The 16,088-nt window shown below is 33.8% G+C and overlaps 1 protein-coding gene across 4 annotated transcripts in view; it reads left to right on the forward strand.

Annotated features, from left to right (window-relative positions):
• The window catches only part of LOC148280287 (uncharacterized), a 600,658-nt gene extending 586,390 nt beyond the window's left edge, over nt 1-14,268 (forward strand). For 3 of the 4 annotated variants that reach the window (XM_088228576.1, XM_088228577.1, XM_088228575.1), the window contains one exon: nt 12,885-14,268. In XM_088228576.1, coding sequence (XP_088084702.1) covers nt 12,885-12,970 — 86 coding nt within the window. In that variant the 3' untranslated portion in view covers nt 12,971-14,268. The remainder of the gene's footprint in view (nt 1-12,884) is intronic. The other variant, XM_088228578.1, reaches the window with a different exon arrangement.
• Nucleotides 14,269-16,088: the final 1,820 nt, after the last annotated feature.

Genomic DNA, 16,088 nt, shown 5'->3' on the forward strand with positions numbered 1-16,088 from the left:
TTGGGAACTTTTAAACAAAGTCTTTAAGCACTAAATAAAATCTAAAAAAATAAAATATTCAGCGTGTTGTTGGCGGGCATGGATGTAGTGGTAACGTTAACTAACTAAAACGACTAGGAAGCTACTGTCGCTACTGACGCTAGTAACGGAGTTCGGTTAAACGAAATCATCATTCCGATTTTGAATGAGCGGAATGGCGTATGGCGTGGCAAGAAAATCACGATTGAAATTTGAAACTTTAAAAGCAGACAAAATGAAAAAATCTCATCTAATAAATAATATCGAAATTCCGGTAGTAAAGAAGTAAATATCGGTGTTTTCCTCAGAGTAGTAATTTTCTAGAGAAGCCCTTCGGCTCTATTGCACACAGTAAAATAGTTATTTTTTTTGTTTTTAGTTTGTTTTTTAGTTTAACAACAAACGTGTAATGGACGATTTCGGTTTGAGCTTACGATTCTCGACCCATGTACCTACGACCCGTTGTATTGCTGTAATATGTAGCTAATTTCTTTTTAAAGTTTTTTCTCTGCATGGGCGACTCTATTAGCTCATTACTCTAAGGTGTTTTCAATATCGCGTTTTTGGTCCGATATTCCGGTTTTTCGATACTATCGAAAAACGGTATGTATGCTCTGGGGAAAAGAGTACCTAAGGATATTTCAAGAAAAAAAACCAAATTAAATTTTCCTGAAGTTTTTTAAGTTCTTTTAAGTAAAATGATTTAAATTACTACGAAAACTCCTTGATTTTCGGTTACAGTTTTAACCCATTCAAGTTTGATTTTTTTATTTTTTGTTTCTAATTTAGTTTTTATCTTTTGTTTTTTTTTATACATACTCCTATTTGGGCTAATATGATTGCATGTTTTATCTTCCTACTAAATATTTCCCAGCTCAACATAATAAATAAATATTATAACAATAGTCTCACGCAGCTGGAACTTGTAATTCTTTTCGTAAACAAAATGTAGCGGAATATAATATTTTGGACTTGTAGGCCGAGGTTGAACGATTGGTGAAAAAATATTTACCAATTACAGTATAAACAATATTGTTCTGTCCCAGGATCCGACCAATCGTCCACGAGTAATTTTATTATGGGACAGGACGTTGTTACAGAGATAGACGGGCAGGCCATTTCCGCGGGACAATGATTACCCCCACCATCACCCCGTCGTGTATTCATTTACGCAGCGCTCACGTGTGAACTCCAGCCGAATTTTCGTATTGTCCCAGCGTCCCGTCCTGCACGTTCGAGGCTGTTCACGGAGCCGGGACAAAACAATATCATTCTATCTATTGTATTGCTCTCGTGTAAACGGTATATAAGACTCATTATCTTTCATTATTGTGTACGTATGTATCACGTATCATATGTTTTTATGCTTGTTCGACCCATTATTGATTTTTAATGTCGAATTCATGTTAGTGTTTGTGTCGAGTTTAGACATATTACGAACAATCTCATTCCATTAGCTTATTTTAAAATGACCTACGCTCTGCTCATACCATGTAGGTACAATAATTAAAGTCACAAAACACAATGCTTTGCGAAACAAACTTGTGATTAAAAAAATATCATGTGATTTTATGTTTATTAATATCAAATTCTGTCAATTGATCGAGTAACGCAATCTATCCAAAGTTAAATGAAAAATAAACGCAAGATCTGACGGAGTGAGGATGCCGATAAACATGTTCTTGTATTCAGATTTAGATATATAATTGACAACCCAGCAAACTTCTATTTTGGTTTATTCTTACATTCATGTTTGACCTATTCTTTACGGTCCCTCTTTAACGTGGTGAAGCGCTCATCAATCATGTACACAATACTTACAGCTAACAGCTGTCTTCAAATTATTGCCAAAACGACTTTCTTCCTTTCTTCGCATATTTAAATATGTATATTATATATATATATATATATATATATATATTTATAGTTACATAAATGATACATGTTTTTTTTTCTATTACAATCTACTTTTATCATTTTAGTTAATGTTGTAACTGTAACTTTCTACAAAAGAGACTAGCTCTTGTGCATGGAGAGTGACTTACGCTGCTGTATTTATTTAGTAATTTGAAGTTATATAATTTAGAATACACATGAGAAAAAAAAAGAAAATTAGATAATAATACAGTAATACTAATTAAAATAGAATGTTGTTTTTATTCGAGTTCAAAAAAAATCTATTTTGAATTTATTTACTGATTTAGGTATAAGTTTTAATAGTTTGTAGTTCATTGGGGATTATTGTATTTTTTTTCCCTTTGAAAACTATTTTGACCATGACTTGTGTGGAATTTAGGAATGTTGATATTTTTTTGGTATCTGAGTGACGTATTTATCTCAAATTCGTTTATTTTTTCTTCTTGCATATTATTATTATATATTCATTTGTATACTTTAATTTATTTTGTAAATATTGTCCACTGTATGAACTTTAAATAAGTTACATAGATTTTCCGTATTGAATGTTGAGGGTTTCTTTGAAATTACTTTGATAATTAATCTTTGTACTGTTTTCAGAGGGTTTAATATATTGGCATATGCACCACCACTAAACAATGCCATATTGTAAATAAAGATTGTAAAGTAATTAGCATTTTTCAAATTATTGATTCTTAAAATATTCCTTGATCAAATAAATATGTACATACATGTTCTAATACGTTTAATGTTTAAGCAGATAATTTTGTTGCGATTGCTTTGGTGAATAATACTGAATCTAAATTAGTTTTTTAATAAAAAAAATAGGATAATTTCTGTCTTAACCATAATTTCAATTTATTTATTACATCATTAGCTACAAAATTTCAGATAATTTTCTCAACTTTAACAACCGTACCATCGGCATACATTATTATTTTTTATTTTAATACAGCGATATCTCCTTATGACCTTCGACGGTGTTTTTAAAATCCTTTATCAAATATATTTTAGTTTTATTTTTGTAGGTACATTATTATTTTGTAAATGTAAACAATTATTAAAATTGGAGTTGTTGGCAAATTCGACCAAACTATTGCGATTTTATTATTCATTGAAAACGCAAAATAGATATAATCGAACAATAATTATATTCTCCAAAATCCTATTGTAATGATTACAATAAAAAAAATCTATCGAATTATTTTTATTGTAATCATTACAATAGGTAATACATATATCTGTGAATAATCCCGATGAGATATCTAAGAGTCATCCAAAGTTCCCGGGAAATCTGAATCTGAAAATGTACATTTATCAAATTTTCATGCTATGAATCATAAATTTTTGGAGAGTGAATCTTCTCGTTAATAAGCAAATGAGTTTATGGTGTGTTGGTGCTCGTATTTTTTTATTTAATAAACTGGTTACCTCGTTTTCCATGTGAATTATTCCATTAATAGGTACTGTTTTAATTTTTTTAAACAAATATATGCGTTTCTATGATTTACTCAAATATTTTGATTTTGGGGCATTTGAAATATTTTTAATAATCTTAAATGCCTGCTAGAAAATGAGAATCAAGTTCTGAAAAAAAAAATAATTATGAAATGTCCACAGTGTTTGTATTCTTGAGTATTTTCCATTCCAAGATTGTGGCCATTGGGCCATTAGTCACCAGTTCGGGGTCCGGGTGACGCGGTGCGAGGTTCACCGTGCGGTGCCATCTCGGTGGGAGAGCGACACTCTAATAATATCCGTCTCTCCTCTCTACTAGATATTTGGTTTCATATTTTACGCCTTGGAGCTCAGCGCTGGCGGTCCCGGCATGTTCTGTTAAGGCGGCTCTGCACGCTGGCCAACACGTGCGCCCCCTCCGGTATTCGTAGCGTACTAAAAGCTGGCCAACGTGTGGACGCGTGGACGAGCGTTCAGCCAACGGTCCTTTGATCTGTTTTGAAAAACCGACAGCGGGCGGATCGCGCACCGGCGCATGTGTCAGCTCTGTCAGCCACAAACACCCCCCTCTTCACGTTAGATAATGCGTATTTTCCAGCGTACCAGTGAACTTTTTAGCCAGCTTGTAGAGCCGCCTTTAGTTGCTACCGCTTTGTACCACCATCGTCTTTTCACACGCTTCCAATCTCGACGTTGTTATTAGGCCCGTATCACAGAACAACACTGAAATGGATCTTAACTTCAAGCACGAAATTTTCGATTATTTTGAAATAAATCGGATAGATATGTTTACGGTAGTTATTCATTCCTAATGCAGCTATCTGCCCAAACCGACGCTCGACTGAAGTTTATACCGCATAAGTGGCCTTACATACATGCAGGCACCAATAAGTAGGTATACGTCATTTAACTTTAGTTGAGGTCACGCATACATAGTCATTTGCTCTATCTATCAGGGGCGAACCGTGTATAGAAGCGATTATGCGCAGCTGACCATTTTATTTGAACATCCATAATAATGTTTTACGGTAACTTTATTTGCAAAAAACAAACAAATAATTATGATTTCTTATAAATCTTGCATATTTCTCCAAATATAAATAAAAATATTTATAAAGCGCGCCCAGCGCCAGCAGTGACCCAAGGAACTAGCCGATTACTACAGCTTATTTTTTCATACAAATAAGTATACTATATTTTGAACATGACAAACCCAGTAGCGGGATTTTTCTCCTAAAGTAAACTTTCATATTACATAAATTCTTTGAAGATTCTCGATTTGGAAAACAGTTTTTCAAACATTATTTCTTAAGGACTATTTTTCTTTGAAATGATACTTTTGACATATGACTCGCAACACATGTGGCGCTCGACGCGGCCTTTTTGGCATTATTCATTTCTAGAACAAATCGGCCAGTTGACATTTCAATCGTAATGAGAATACCTAATACTGACTAAATTAATTGTGCTATTTTTATGACTTTTTACTTAAGTTATGTGTCAAATTAATGGATAATGTGGCTACACAATATAATATAATATATCACGAAGTTATGACGTTCGAGTTAATTTCATAGATGACAGTTGTTGTATCACACAGAACTACAGAAAAAATAACAATTTATAGTATATATCACTTACATTATATTATGTATCTACTATGTATTTACAAATAAATGATATGTTTACCTGTAAATAAAATCACCGTTCGCCACTGCTATCTATATACATTTCTGAAGGGTACAAGTGTGTGCTTTATTGAACACGTATGCCCAATTGACACGAGTCGTCCAAATCCACACGGCACGGTAAAATTAGGGTGGATCGACATTTATTATACTATGTTGTATTTATTTCAAATTTATTCAGGGGCTACTTTTAGGTGAATATCCTGCAAAAGGAAATCAAGCGGAGATCGGTCCCCTTGTTACGTTCGCCTGGCATTAAATAAATAAATGTAATTAAAAAAACTGGAATACTATAAATATTAACCCTCTTTAGGTTATATTATTGTGCCGTGCGAATTTTTACCGCTGTGTGGAACGGGCCGTATTTCCAGGTACGATTTATGACATGATTAGAGTAACCCTAACTCAGGTATAGCTATTTAATTTATTATTAAATACATTTTTCCTTGTTTTTTTTTTTACTGAAAAATTTGTGGTATATAATATATTCAATATTTTAGTGTATGCATATAAAATATAATATCATAACTTGCGTTTAGACCTGACAGTAAGAAAGAAATAAAAACAATTCATTCATGTCCCAATTTATATAAAAACAATAAAGTGGGCAACGATTTTATGAATATATTTCTGTGAACATTCAATTATTATAAATAATAAAATATTTTAGAAATCCCTTTCGAGTATTGCCTGCATATTAACCCTGGTAATTCCTAATTAATAGAAATTACTTTGTAGAGGTGCTGACCGAATTCTAAGAAAACGTTTATGTCAAATAAATATGTTATTTCGTCGAAATAAGTTACGTATAATTGATGTTGCAATTAGTCTTTATTGTTTTTACATTTATTTCAACAGAGAGGGAAAAGCTTTTGAGAAGGGAATATGGAAGTCTAGGCATTTACAGGGCTTATGACCTGTCATCGGCTGGTTTAAGTGGCCACTTTACACACTGTGTAACATTCACCATTCTGCCCATGTTTGAACATCCACATTTCCTCAACTCTTCCATCTGTTGACAAGCATTTGGACATAATCAAACATTGTAGTCTTTATTGTATTTAATGAGCACGAAAAAGCTTGAACGTTTAAAGCATGAAAAATAGTCATGATTATTATTATTTTTTTTAAATTTTATTTTCTTTTATTCAGGAAACATACAGTACAGTTACAAAGTTTAATATTTTACACAATTGGACTTAATTCTAATGGACCAGTGAAGTTTCCATATTAAAAAGCAATTAAATCTAATGTTAATTATGAAAGTATAAAAAAGAGAAGGAAAAAGAAAACATAAATGAAAGTTGTTTAAAAATTTAAATTTAAGTGAAAAAAATATATTTTAAGGTTTGTAGTTTGTAGTGAGTATTTACAAATGGAAATAATATTAAAAATGAAGAAAACTTGTAAGAGTAATTAAGAATTAAGAATGGAAATAAAGAATGAAAAACATGCTCAGATGTAAAAATAAAATAAAATAGTAATAACATTTTTTTTTTTAAAAAAGGAAAAACATAAACACATATTTATTTTAAGGGATTCAAAGAAACGATGAGAAGAATCTTTAAGTGAAATATAAGACAGTAAATTTAAATTTAGGTCAATTTAAAAAACATCTTCAAAATTAATGACACATTATAGTAAGAGCAGCAATATATTGATTTTATTAACATATATAATATAAGTAATTAAAAGTAGTTTAAAAGTATAACAAGTATAAAAACATGTCAATGGCAGCAGAGAAAAAAGAAAAAATAAAGAAGGAATAACAAGTATGGCAAGTAATCATTTAAAATTTGAAAAAGCAATATAAGGAGAAGATTTTATATTTTTATATTTTTTGTAATTATATTTTTTGTAATACATTTACTACGACCTGCCACTAGAAAAAAACGCTTTGCTACGAACCGTCCGGGTCAATCTCTGTTAATTTTATATTTTTCACATTTTTGAAAACATGAGTTATTGAAAATACAGTTAATAGGAATACCAATAAATATTTCCATATTAACACAAATAATTGCTGTAAAAAATCTCTTTCAATAAATATTTCACATTAACCTCATGCACGGCAACCAAACGCGTTAACCAATATATTGTACCACTAGTTGGACATAATAAAATACGTTTTTAAAAAAAATATTCATAAATAATAATAATTTTAAAAAATATCATTTATACAGAAAAGTAACACTCTAAATACAAGTTTTACATCTGTGCGAGTACCGTGATAGCCTCAACTTAGGCTGGGTTACCTGTACCTACTTGTTTTTAATTTTTCTCCGTTGACTTGCATCCTATACATCTATTGATAAATCAAATCAATCAATATTAACATTTGAAATATCTTAGGATGTAATATGTTGTTACTCACATACATCTACATAAATGTATAGCTTATAATAAACGTTTCACCCTATTCGTAATGTTATCCTCGATTTTGTGAAGGTTTGATGGCATACTGAAATATTACAGTCGGACTTCTCGAACGCAGGATCCATAATACGAGTACCTATGTCTAAGAGCTTCTTAGACAGCAATAGTCGGTTTTTAATATTTTCAAGGTAAAACATAATGCCTGTTAAATTATGTTTTCCCAATTCCTGCTAAAATTGAGATGTTTACTGAACATTGAACATCGGTGCTCTGAGCGCTGACATTAGCTCAAGTGTTTCACCATTTTATTTACGAAAACATCCATAATTAATATTCAATTGTTTCGGTTTAGTCGGGGTCTGGGAACTTGTTTATGAAATAATTAAGTATGCTTAATCATTTTTCTTTCTCTCCATTTTTTAATTTGAATTGTATTAGAAAAGAAGGAAAAGATTTGACATATTTCCCGAGGGAACCCCCTTTGTTTCGTTTTCCGATCAGTTTCCGATTCCGTCCGAGGCGATATCTGTTGTCTCGCAACATTTTCCTCTGTTTCGCATATCATAAAGTGTTGATGGAATTCTTCACACAATCTTTCATTCATCATAAGAAACACTTCCTGGATGGATATATTATTTCTTAAATATATTGAAATACGTAACCTTATTTGTAGGCAGACTATGTAGTAGGTCCGGTATGTAGTATGTGTGAGAAAAGCTCGTGATAACACTATAAAAATACTATTGGCAAAGTTGGCATTCAAAGTTTGTGTTAGACCTCGAACCCATGATTATATTGACCCAACCAGGAATTTAAATCGGGAAAACTAAGATAACAGTAATTACTAACTCACATAATTTTATAATAACTCTCCTAATTTTTATTTGTCTATGCTTTTTGCGTAATTTCATTTCATTTCAGGCACATCAATTTATATGTCTATCGCGTTATCTATTCGTGGGATGGTTTTTGAAACAAACATCCATATACGTAGATAGAGTGTCATCAGAAAGCGTCCGGATTGAGTAACAATGTTTTGTTTTTGAAATTATTTTTATAGAGAATACATTGTTTATAAGTAAGGGTTCAACAAATTTTTTTGTACCGTCTAAAACAAATATATTACATTACGCAATAAATTTAACGCATAATTTTTTTTTGAAAAGTGATACAAAATACCTCGTTTGTTTTAAGTGGTAAACAATTTGTTTAATCTAAATTTGTTGTAACAAGAGAAGGAAAACATTTTGAGAAGAGAATATGGAAGCCTAGGCATTTACAGGGCTTATGACCTGCCATTGGCTGGTTTAAGTAGCCACTTTACACACTGTGTAACATTCACTAAAAGAAGAAGTATAAAAATTGGAAAATTGTTTTTAGGCGTTGCCTAGTAGGTAAATTGGTTCAGCCGGATGAATCTCACCTCCATGATAAAGGTTTCAGCTCTTTTCCTTCTTCAGAAAAGTCAACAGATGGAAGAGTTTAAGAAATGTGGGTATTTAAACATATGCAGATTGGTGAATGTTAAAAGTTTGTAAAGTGGCCACATAAACAAGTCATAAGCCCTGTAAATATCAAGATTTCCATATTCAATTCTTAAAATGTTTTCCCACTCTGTTACAACCAATTTAGATATGAATAACTCCGTAGGGAGAAAATCCAGCTAGTCCGCAAGCATTTGGACACATTCTTATTCTAAGAGGTAGGGGTCAGTGCTATTCAAGCTCCTGACGTCACTGCGACCTGTGAAGATCTATTGTGACGGGTCTCTGTGAATAGTTCTCGCCCCCCAAGTCCAGGTCTATAAAGAGCCTTTCTGCTGTGTGGAAGGCGAGAGTTTACATTTTGCTAAATCTCCCCTTCCAAGCCCAGATCCGTAAAGTATCAGGCTATTAGGTAAGGAGCGAGCTCTTTAAAATTCTAAGGTTTAATCGGGGGTCCCCCGAGGATGAGAGTCCTTTTATGATATAAAGCATCACATTCACATATAATGTGTATAGGTGTTTTTTCGTCTGCACTGCAGAACCTACACCTAGAAATTTCGGAAAGGTTCATTCTAGCAAGGTGTTTGTTCAATCTGCAGTGCCCTGTAAGGGGCTCTAGTGATAACCCTCACTTGCTTTCGGCTAAGCTTTATTAGGTCGAAGGCAAACCTTTGCGAGTACCCTTTTATCAGTTTCTTTGCATGGTGCTGACCAGGTACTTTTTGCCAGAGCATAACGCACTGCTTCCTGGGCCCATGACCTAAACTCGTTACGAGGAGCACATTTGGGCAACTCACAGTTAGGGCTCAGGGCTGTCTCAGCTCCCAGTCTTGCCAATATTCATCAGCTGCCTCGCTACCGTCGATGTTTGAGTGTCCAGATACCCAAATTAATGTCACACTGTAACACTTACCGACACAATTAAACGCCCGTAAGTATTCTAAGGTTAATTTAGAATTGATCTCGACAGAGTTCAGTACTTTTAGAGCAGCCTGACTGTCTGAGAGAATATAAATTCTTTTGTTTTTGTATTGTTTGCGCAAGCTTTCATGTGCGCAGGCATAGATGATATATAGTTCTGTTTAGAAGACGGTGGGCTAGAGCCCTAGAGCACCATACGGCAGCCAGTGCCCAGTATGATTTTGGCCTTTCTGATCACATGTTGTATGTGTAAATTCCAAGTTGGTCTTTGATCTAAGATTATTCCCAGATATTTGACATCCTTGAAAAAAATTATAGTCTTGACAAAAAGAGTAGGAGGCTTAAGAGTAGCTGACTCCCCCTTAGTGAAAGCGACTATAATTGTTTTGCTGGCATTGACAGAAAATAATTTTTTTACACCAGCTCTCAATCTTTTTCAAGGCCATTTGCATGAGACTCGATATGGTACTCGGGCATTTTCCCACAATCGAGACCACCGAGTCATTCGCATATCTCGGAGTCCATAAACTACGCATCATTGAGCTCACACAATAGATCGTTAACCACAATGGACCATTCAAGTGGCGATAGAACACCTCCCTGAGGACAGCCAAGAAGTGTCGTCCTAACCGTTCTGTTCGATAGCATTGACTCAATCCATTTTACAGTGGTCGAATCAACGCCACGTTTCGTCATTCCATTAGTAATGATTTCAGTTGAGGTGTTATCAAAAGCTCCTTCAATTTCCAGAAAGGCACACAGGGCAATTTCTTTGTCATCAAGTGCCTTCTCTACTCTGTCAGTTAATGCAATGCAAGTAGTGCAGTCTCTGTAGACTTGCCTTTTTGATAGGCATGTTGATGAACACGAAGAGGTGCCACTTTTAGAGTGGTCTCTGTCAAGTAAATGTAAATAACTTTCTCCATTGTTTTAAGAAGGAAAAAAGTGAGACCGATTGGTCTGTAGGACTTAGGCAGTGACTTCTCTCTCTCTCTCTCTCTCTCTTTCTCTCTCTCTCTCTCTCTCCAGCCTTAGGGATGAAGGCTACCCGGACTTTAGTCCAGCTGTTCGGTATATAGCCCCATTCATAACTAGCCCTAAAAAATTTCACTATTTGGACGCATACTCAAAACATTGTTGAATTTATTTTGTGTTTATTTTCCGTTAAAACTGTAGGTTGCGTGGCACCACACATTTCTACTACTCCCTTGGATACATTTTACTATCATAATATATATTACAATATGGTTAATAAATTACATTGTGATTTTATATAATATGAAATAATACGAGTACATACATGATTTTTAAAATGGAAAATTCAGTGATGCACAATGTATCGGTGACCCCTATCCTATATCCGGCCTTCAGACGCGTGGTTAGCGATTATAATACCATCGACACCTACAATCTAACTTGGCACGTCACAATATCGCTATGGCTTATCGCTCTCACTGACTTCCTACTTCCCACTTCCTAGTGGTGCGGACGCAGGGAGAAGGGACCCGCCGCGGCTGACTCGGTTCTCGTGACCATGCAATACTCACAGCTCTTCTAAATACAACAACATCAATAGTATGCCCAAAGCTTGCGACGCGGCATGTTACGAGTTTAAATAAAATAAATAAAAATATTTTATGTTCTGACATAACATATTATTTTATTTTTTTGTATATTCTTACTTTGAGGTGTATTAAGTATCTGTTTATAGACCGATACATAAGGTTTATTTAATAACCTATCGATTGGTTTACATAAGATAAAAAAATATCAAGACAAGCGCCGTGGCGCAGTCGGTTAAACGGCCAACTGTGAAACAAGTGTCGCGGATGCGATTACCACCAGTTGCAAGAAGAAAAAAAAATCAACAGATATTTTCTCAATTGGTCTGGGTATTTTATTTGTTTTTGTTGTTTAAATTATTAATTAATTAGTTAAAACATAAGATAACTAGGAAAAAATTTCTCTCGTTTGGATGAATTGATCGATGTTTGAATAAGACAGTTTTTCTTAAAAGGTGGGTAGGCTTTTAAGATATAAAATTATGCGAATATGTCTTATAGATACACAGAACATCGAAATAAATAAATATTTATTTTACTGATGTTCTCAGGGTAATGTTTCGCACAATATAACCTGTTAATTAGATTAAAAACGAACCACTCTACTACTAATAATGAATGTAGGTATACTATACAGTATCCATGTTAATATATTGTAATGGTAGTGTAAGGAAGCTTATCGTCACACCGTATCCTGCCATATCTAGTGGTCTCGTTAGGATACCCAGCTACTTCTATATAGTATAGTGTAGTAGGTGTACTGCTATATTATATATGTACCTTAAAGGGTAAACCCGGGATTCTCATTGAACGAAATGTTTTGGTAACAAGATTGTGTGATTGAGCGATTTCCAAATCACAACTTTTGAATCAAACGAGATAATTTCAATGTACCTACGAAGAACTTTCAAAGTAAAATAATAATTATTTTGATAATATTAGTAGGTATATATTAAAATAACATATCTGGAACTACTCATCATTTTTGGCATAAAAGCAAAGTGAACTTCAGATTTTTATTTCAACTTAAAATAACATTTTTATGACGTAAGTGGACTTCGGTTTTTTATTCACGTATAGCTTATTGCGATTATTACTGCATTTTCAACTTCAAGACGGCAAAAAGTGGTCTCCCGTGTTTTATCCTCTAAGGCGCAGATATTATTATGTATTTAGTATGGAAATTAAAAGTAAATGGCCTAAACGCTGCGGCGCTATTTCGAAAAGGCAATATCATTAAATAATTTAATATATTATTTTATTTTTGGGTTACTTCATGTTTTTTCAAGATCCGAAGATATTTGTTTTTTTTTATGTGTTAATAATCCAAAATATGTTAAGAATTCAATATTTTATATAATGAAATAAGTCCAAATGTGGCATTGTACCTACTAATCCCTTCTTGCGGTCACGATCGATGCATGTAGTTATGTAGTTAATTACCGTATTTGTGTTCGCAGGGGAAGAAAGCACCCAGAAGCAGCGGAAAGGGTTCTTCAAGAACTTTTGGAAGAGATCTCGCCACTACTCTCTGGAGCACCCGTGAGCCGTGAGCGACGCACCCACTCTACTTCTAGTACTAGTACACTATATTAGTACCTACGTAGCAGATAGAAGATAATCCCCACCACCCTCCACGGTTGGCAATATTGGCAATATTTGGCATACTAGCAACTGGCGACCGACATTTGCCTATCTTCGTTTTTCTATTTTACCCGAAAGTATTTTCATAGAAACTATAACTTCCAATTAGTAATATTATGTATGCATGTTTCATATGCCCTTCGATATTTATTTTGCTATACTTTTTAACGAATAATTTTAATACGCCCTTCATATAGAAGAGTTTCCCGGGATCAGGAATTTTGACTTAAAATCAACGAGTGACGAACTTACGATCATAAGTTGATTACACCTACTAATAAAATAAGATATACATAGATAATAAATAAACTTGTCTCTAGTTTCCATTACTACTAACCTATAGACACGGCTTGTACGCTCTCGATAGTAAGGAGCGATCATCGCGATGCGGCTCCTGGCTACCAGCCACGCAGCCACCACGCAGCCACGCAACCACCTGCATTCATTTCCAGTGGAGCACTGTCTACAATTATTTCGGGAGTCAATAGATAATACGAAACCTGTCTCGATATTTGGGTATTAGTTTTGTACTGTTAGCGAGCGCGTGAAATGTTTTAACAAGTTGTCAATATTTTGTATAACTAATATTAACTAAAATATTTTTACCTTCTAGAAAGTAAACTTTATCAGAGGTTCAATTCCGAAATCTTCTCAGACGGTGATTCGTACTTATGTAATTGAATGCTACCACGTAATTCCGAAAGCTATTTTGATATCTAACGAAATGAACTCTTAGGGGTTATAATACTTAGGAGAGTAAATAGATCTAGTGGATTGTGAACACCCGATAGTATTGTCAGTTCCAGATTAGTTGGCATTCGCCGAGTTTCATTTCACCCTTTGCTTGTACAGCGTAGTACAAAACACCGGAACCAAAGTATCTGATATATTTATTGAACTAAAATTTACGATTAACTTATACATAAATCGTTAACAATTCATAGGGCTTAACATAGACATATTATTATATCATTATATTATATTATGGCCATCATCCGATGGCTCATACGAGAATACACTGATACTGCACTGAAACTCTCGAATTGTACACAATTCTAAGGAAGCTTTAGTTTGGATGTCAGAATATACTACACTAGTTACATTCTAATGTATTAACGTGTATGTATTTGTGTTTAATCATGTTACTGTCTTGTATAATGTAGATTTTGTCAAAAATAAACACATTAAACAATAAAAAAATATATTTATTTTTAACAGAATAATATTTATGAAATCAGTCCATGAACTTCGAATAAAGCTTTTTTATAACATTATAAAGGCAAAAATAGGTACACACGTAGAAGTATCTTAAATTTCCAACTAATTGTAAGCGGAAACCTCCCCTTCAAAATACTGAGTACCGGAAGCCACCCCACTGCAAAATGGACCGACCGCGAGTGGGTAAATATGATATTTTGGAGGTAATATTTTGTGTACGTCCAAATCTTGAAATTGTGACCCTATTAGAATTTCATCTAAAGAGACCAATACCTCAACAGGGGAGAAGGAAATGACTCAAAACGACTATTGGCGAATGTGGAAATTTAGGGATATAATTATTGTAGTGATTATTGAAACCATCCAATGACAGGTCCACATTTCCACATCCTTAGGGATTAATTCTTTCATCTCGGTTGAGATATCTATGAAATTAATAATCCTTCGTAGAGACCAGAGGGTTTAGACATTGGTCGCAACGTATGTATGCATTTATCGTACTACCTACTCATACCTACAAAGTAAAAAAATCTTTAAAATATAACTAAATTGTATCAAGTAAATATATTGAATTACATGAAATAATTATGCCTGCACTTCTAATAAAAATAATTTCAGAGTATATCCAAATCTTTGAAGACAAGTGCTGGTATCTTTACTGGAATTTCATCCTGATCGACATATATCTTGACGGGGATGGAGAATCTTTATGAGAAAGGAGTTAAAGCATTTACAAGGCGATCAAGCGATCACTTTGCATACTACGTATACTTACCATTCACGTATGCGTATATTTGAACATCTAAATATGTCATTCATACTTCTGTTTCTTCGGATGAAGTAAAAAAAGCGGAATATGTTTCCATTTAGTGGGAAATCCCTATAAATGTCCGTATACGATATTGTTTAAATCACAAAAAAATAATAAACAAACTGTTTGAAAAATTAACAAACCAATCATTATTTTTGTGCGAATTTGCAAATTTCACTCACATGTTTTATAACGATTTCATAAAATTATGCATTGAACTTAGATTCGATATTTCCATATTATGTCAGGTTGGGTGTTTTTCAACTCTATCGAAATACACCAAATGATGCGAGGCGAAATATTTTTATGCCATGAACTAACAATATGGCAAAGATTACGTATTTATAATATTTCGATTGAAGTTAAGAAGTGTCGATACTGCTGGCGTGCTGACATTGGTGACCCAGAAACCAACGAACTTGAACCCAAGTCGAGGCCAAGGACGAATACGGATACATTGTGATAATATTAATGAATCGGGTTGTGGTCCCGTGGCTACTGTCTCGGACTCACTGCTCAAAGGTCCGTGGTTCGAATCCCACTCTACCCCAAGTTAATTCCCATTTTTCTAATAGTGACATATTACAACAGAGATGAAGAACATTTAAGAGAAGGTAATATAGAAAATCTAGGCATCTATAGGGCTTATGACCTGTCATTGGCTGGTTTGAGTGGCCACTTTACACACTGTGTAGCATAAACCATTCTGTCTGTATTAGAACATCTATATCTCTTCAATTCTTTCATCTGTTGATGTTTGTGAAGTTTAAACTTTTTAGAGCTGAAACCTTTATTTATGCGGGTTAGATTCGTGTAATTGAATTATTTTACCTACATACTAGGCAACGCCTGAAAATTTTATTTTTTCAATTTCTATACTTCTTCATGGACCAGGTGGATTTAAATATTAACAGCTCCCCAGGGAGTCCAGTCCATGTCTACAAAAATTTGAACAAACTCAAAATATGGTTTCTAATAGTAAGTTGAAAAT

Source organism: Micrasema longulum, unplaced genomic scaffold (assembly GCF_059751315.1).
Source record: "Micrasema longulum isolate JH-2025_06_02 unplaced genomic scaffold, ASM5975131v1 h1tg000597l, whole genome shotgun sequence".
In the NCBI taxonomy this organism is placed as follows: domain Eukaryota; kingdom Metazoa; phylum Arthropoda; class Insecta; order Trichoptera; family Brachycentridae; genus Micrasema; species Micrasema longulum.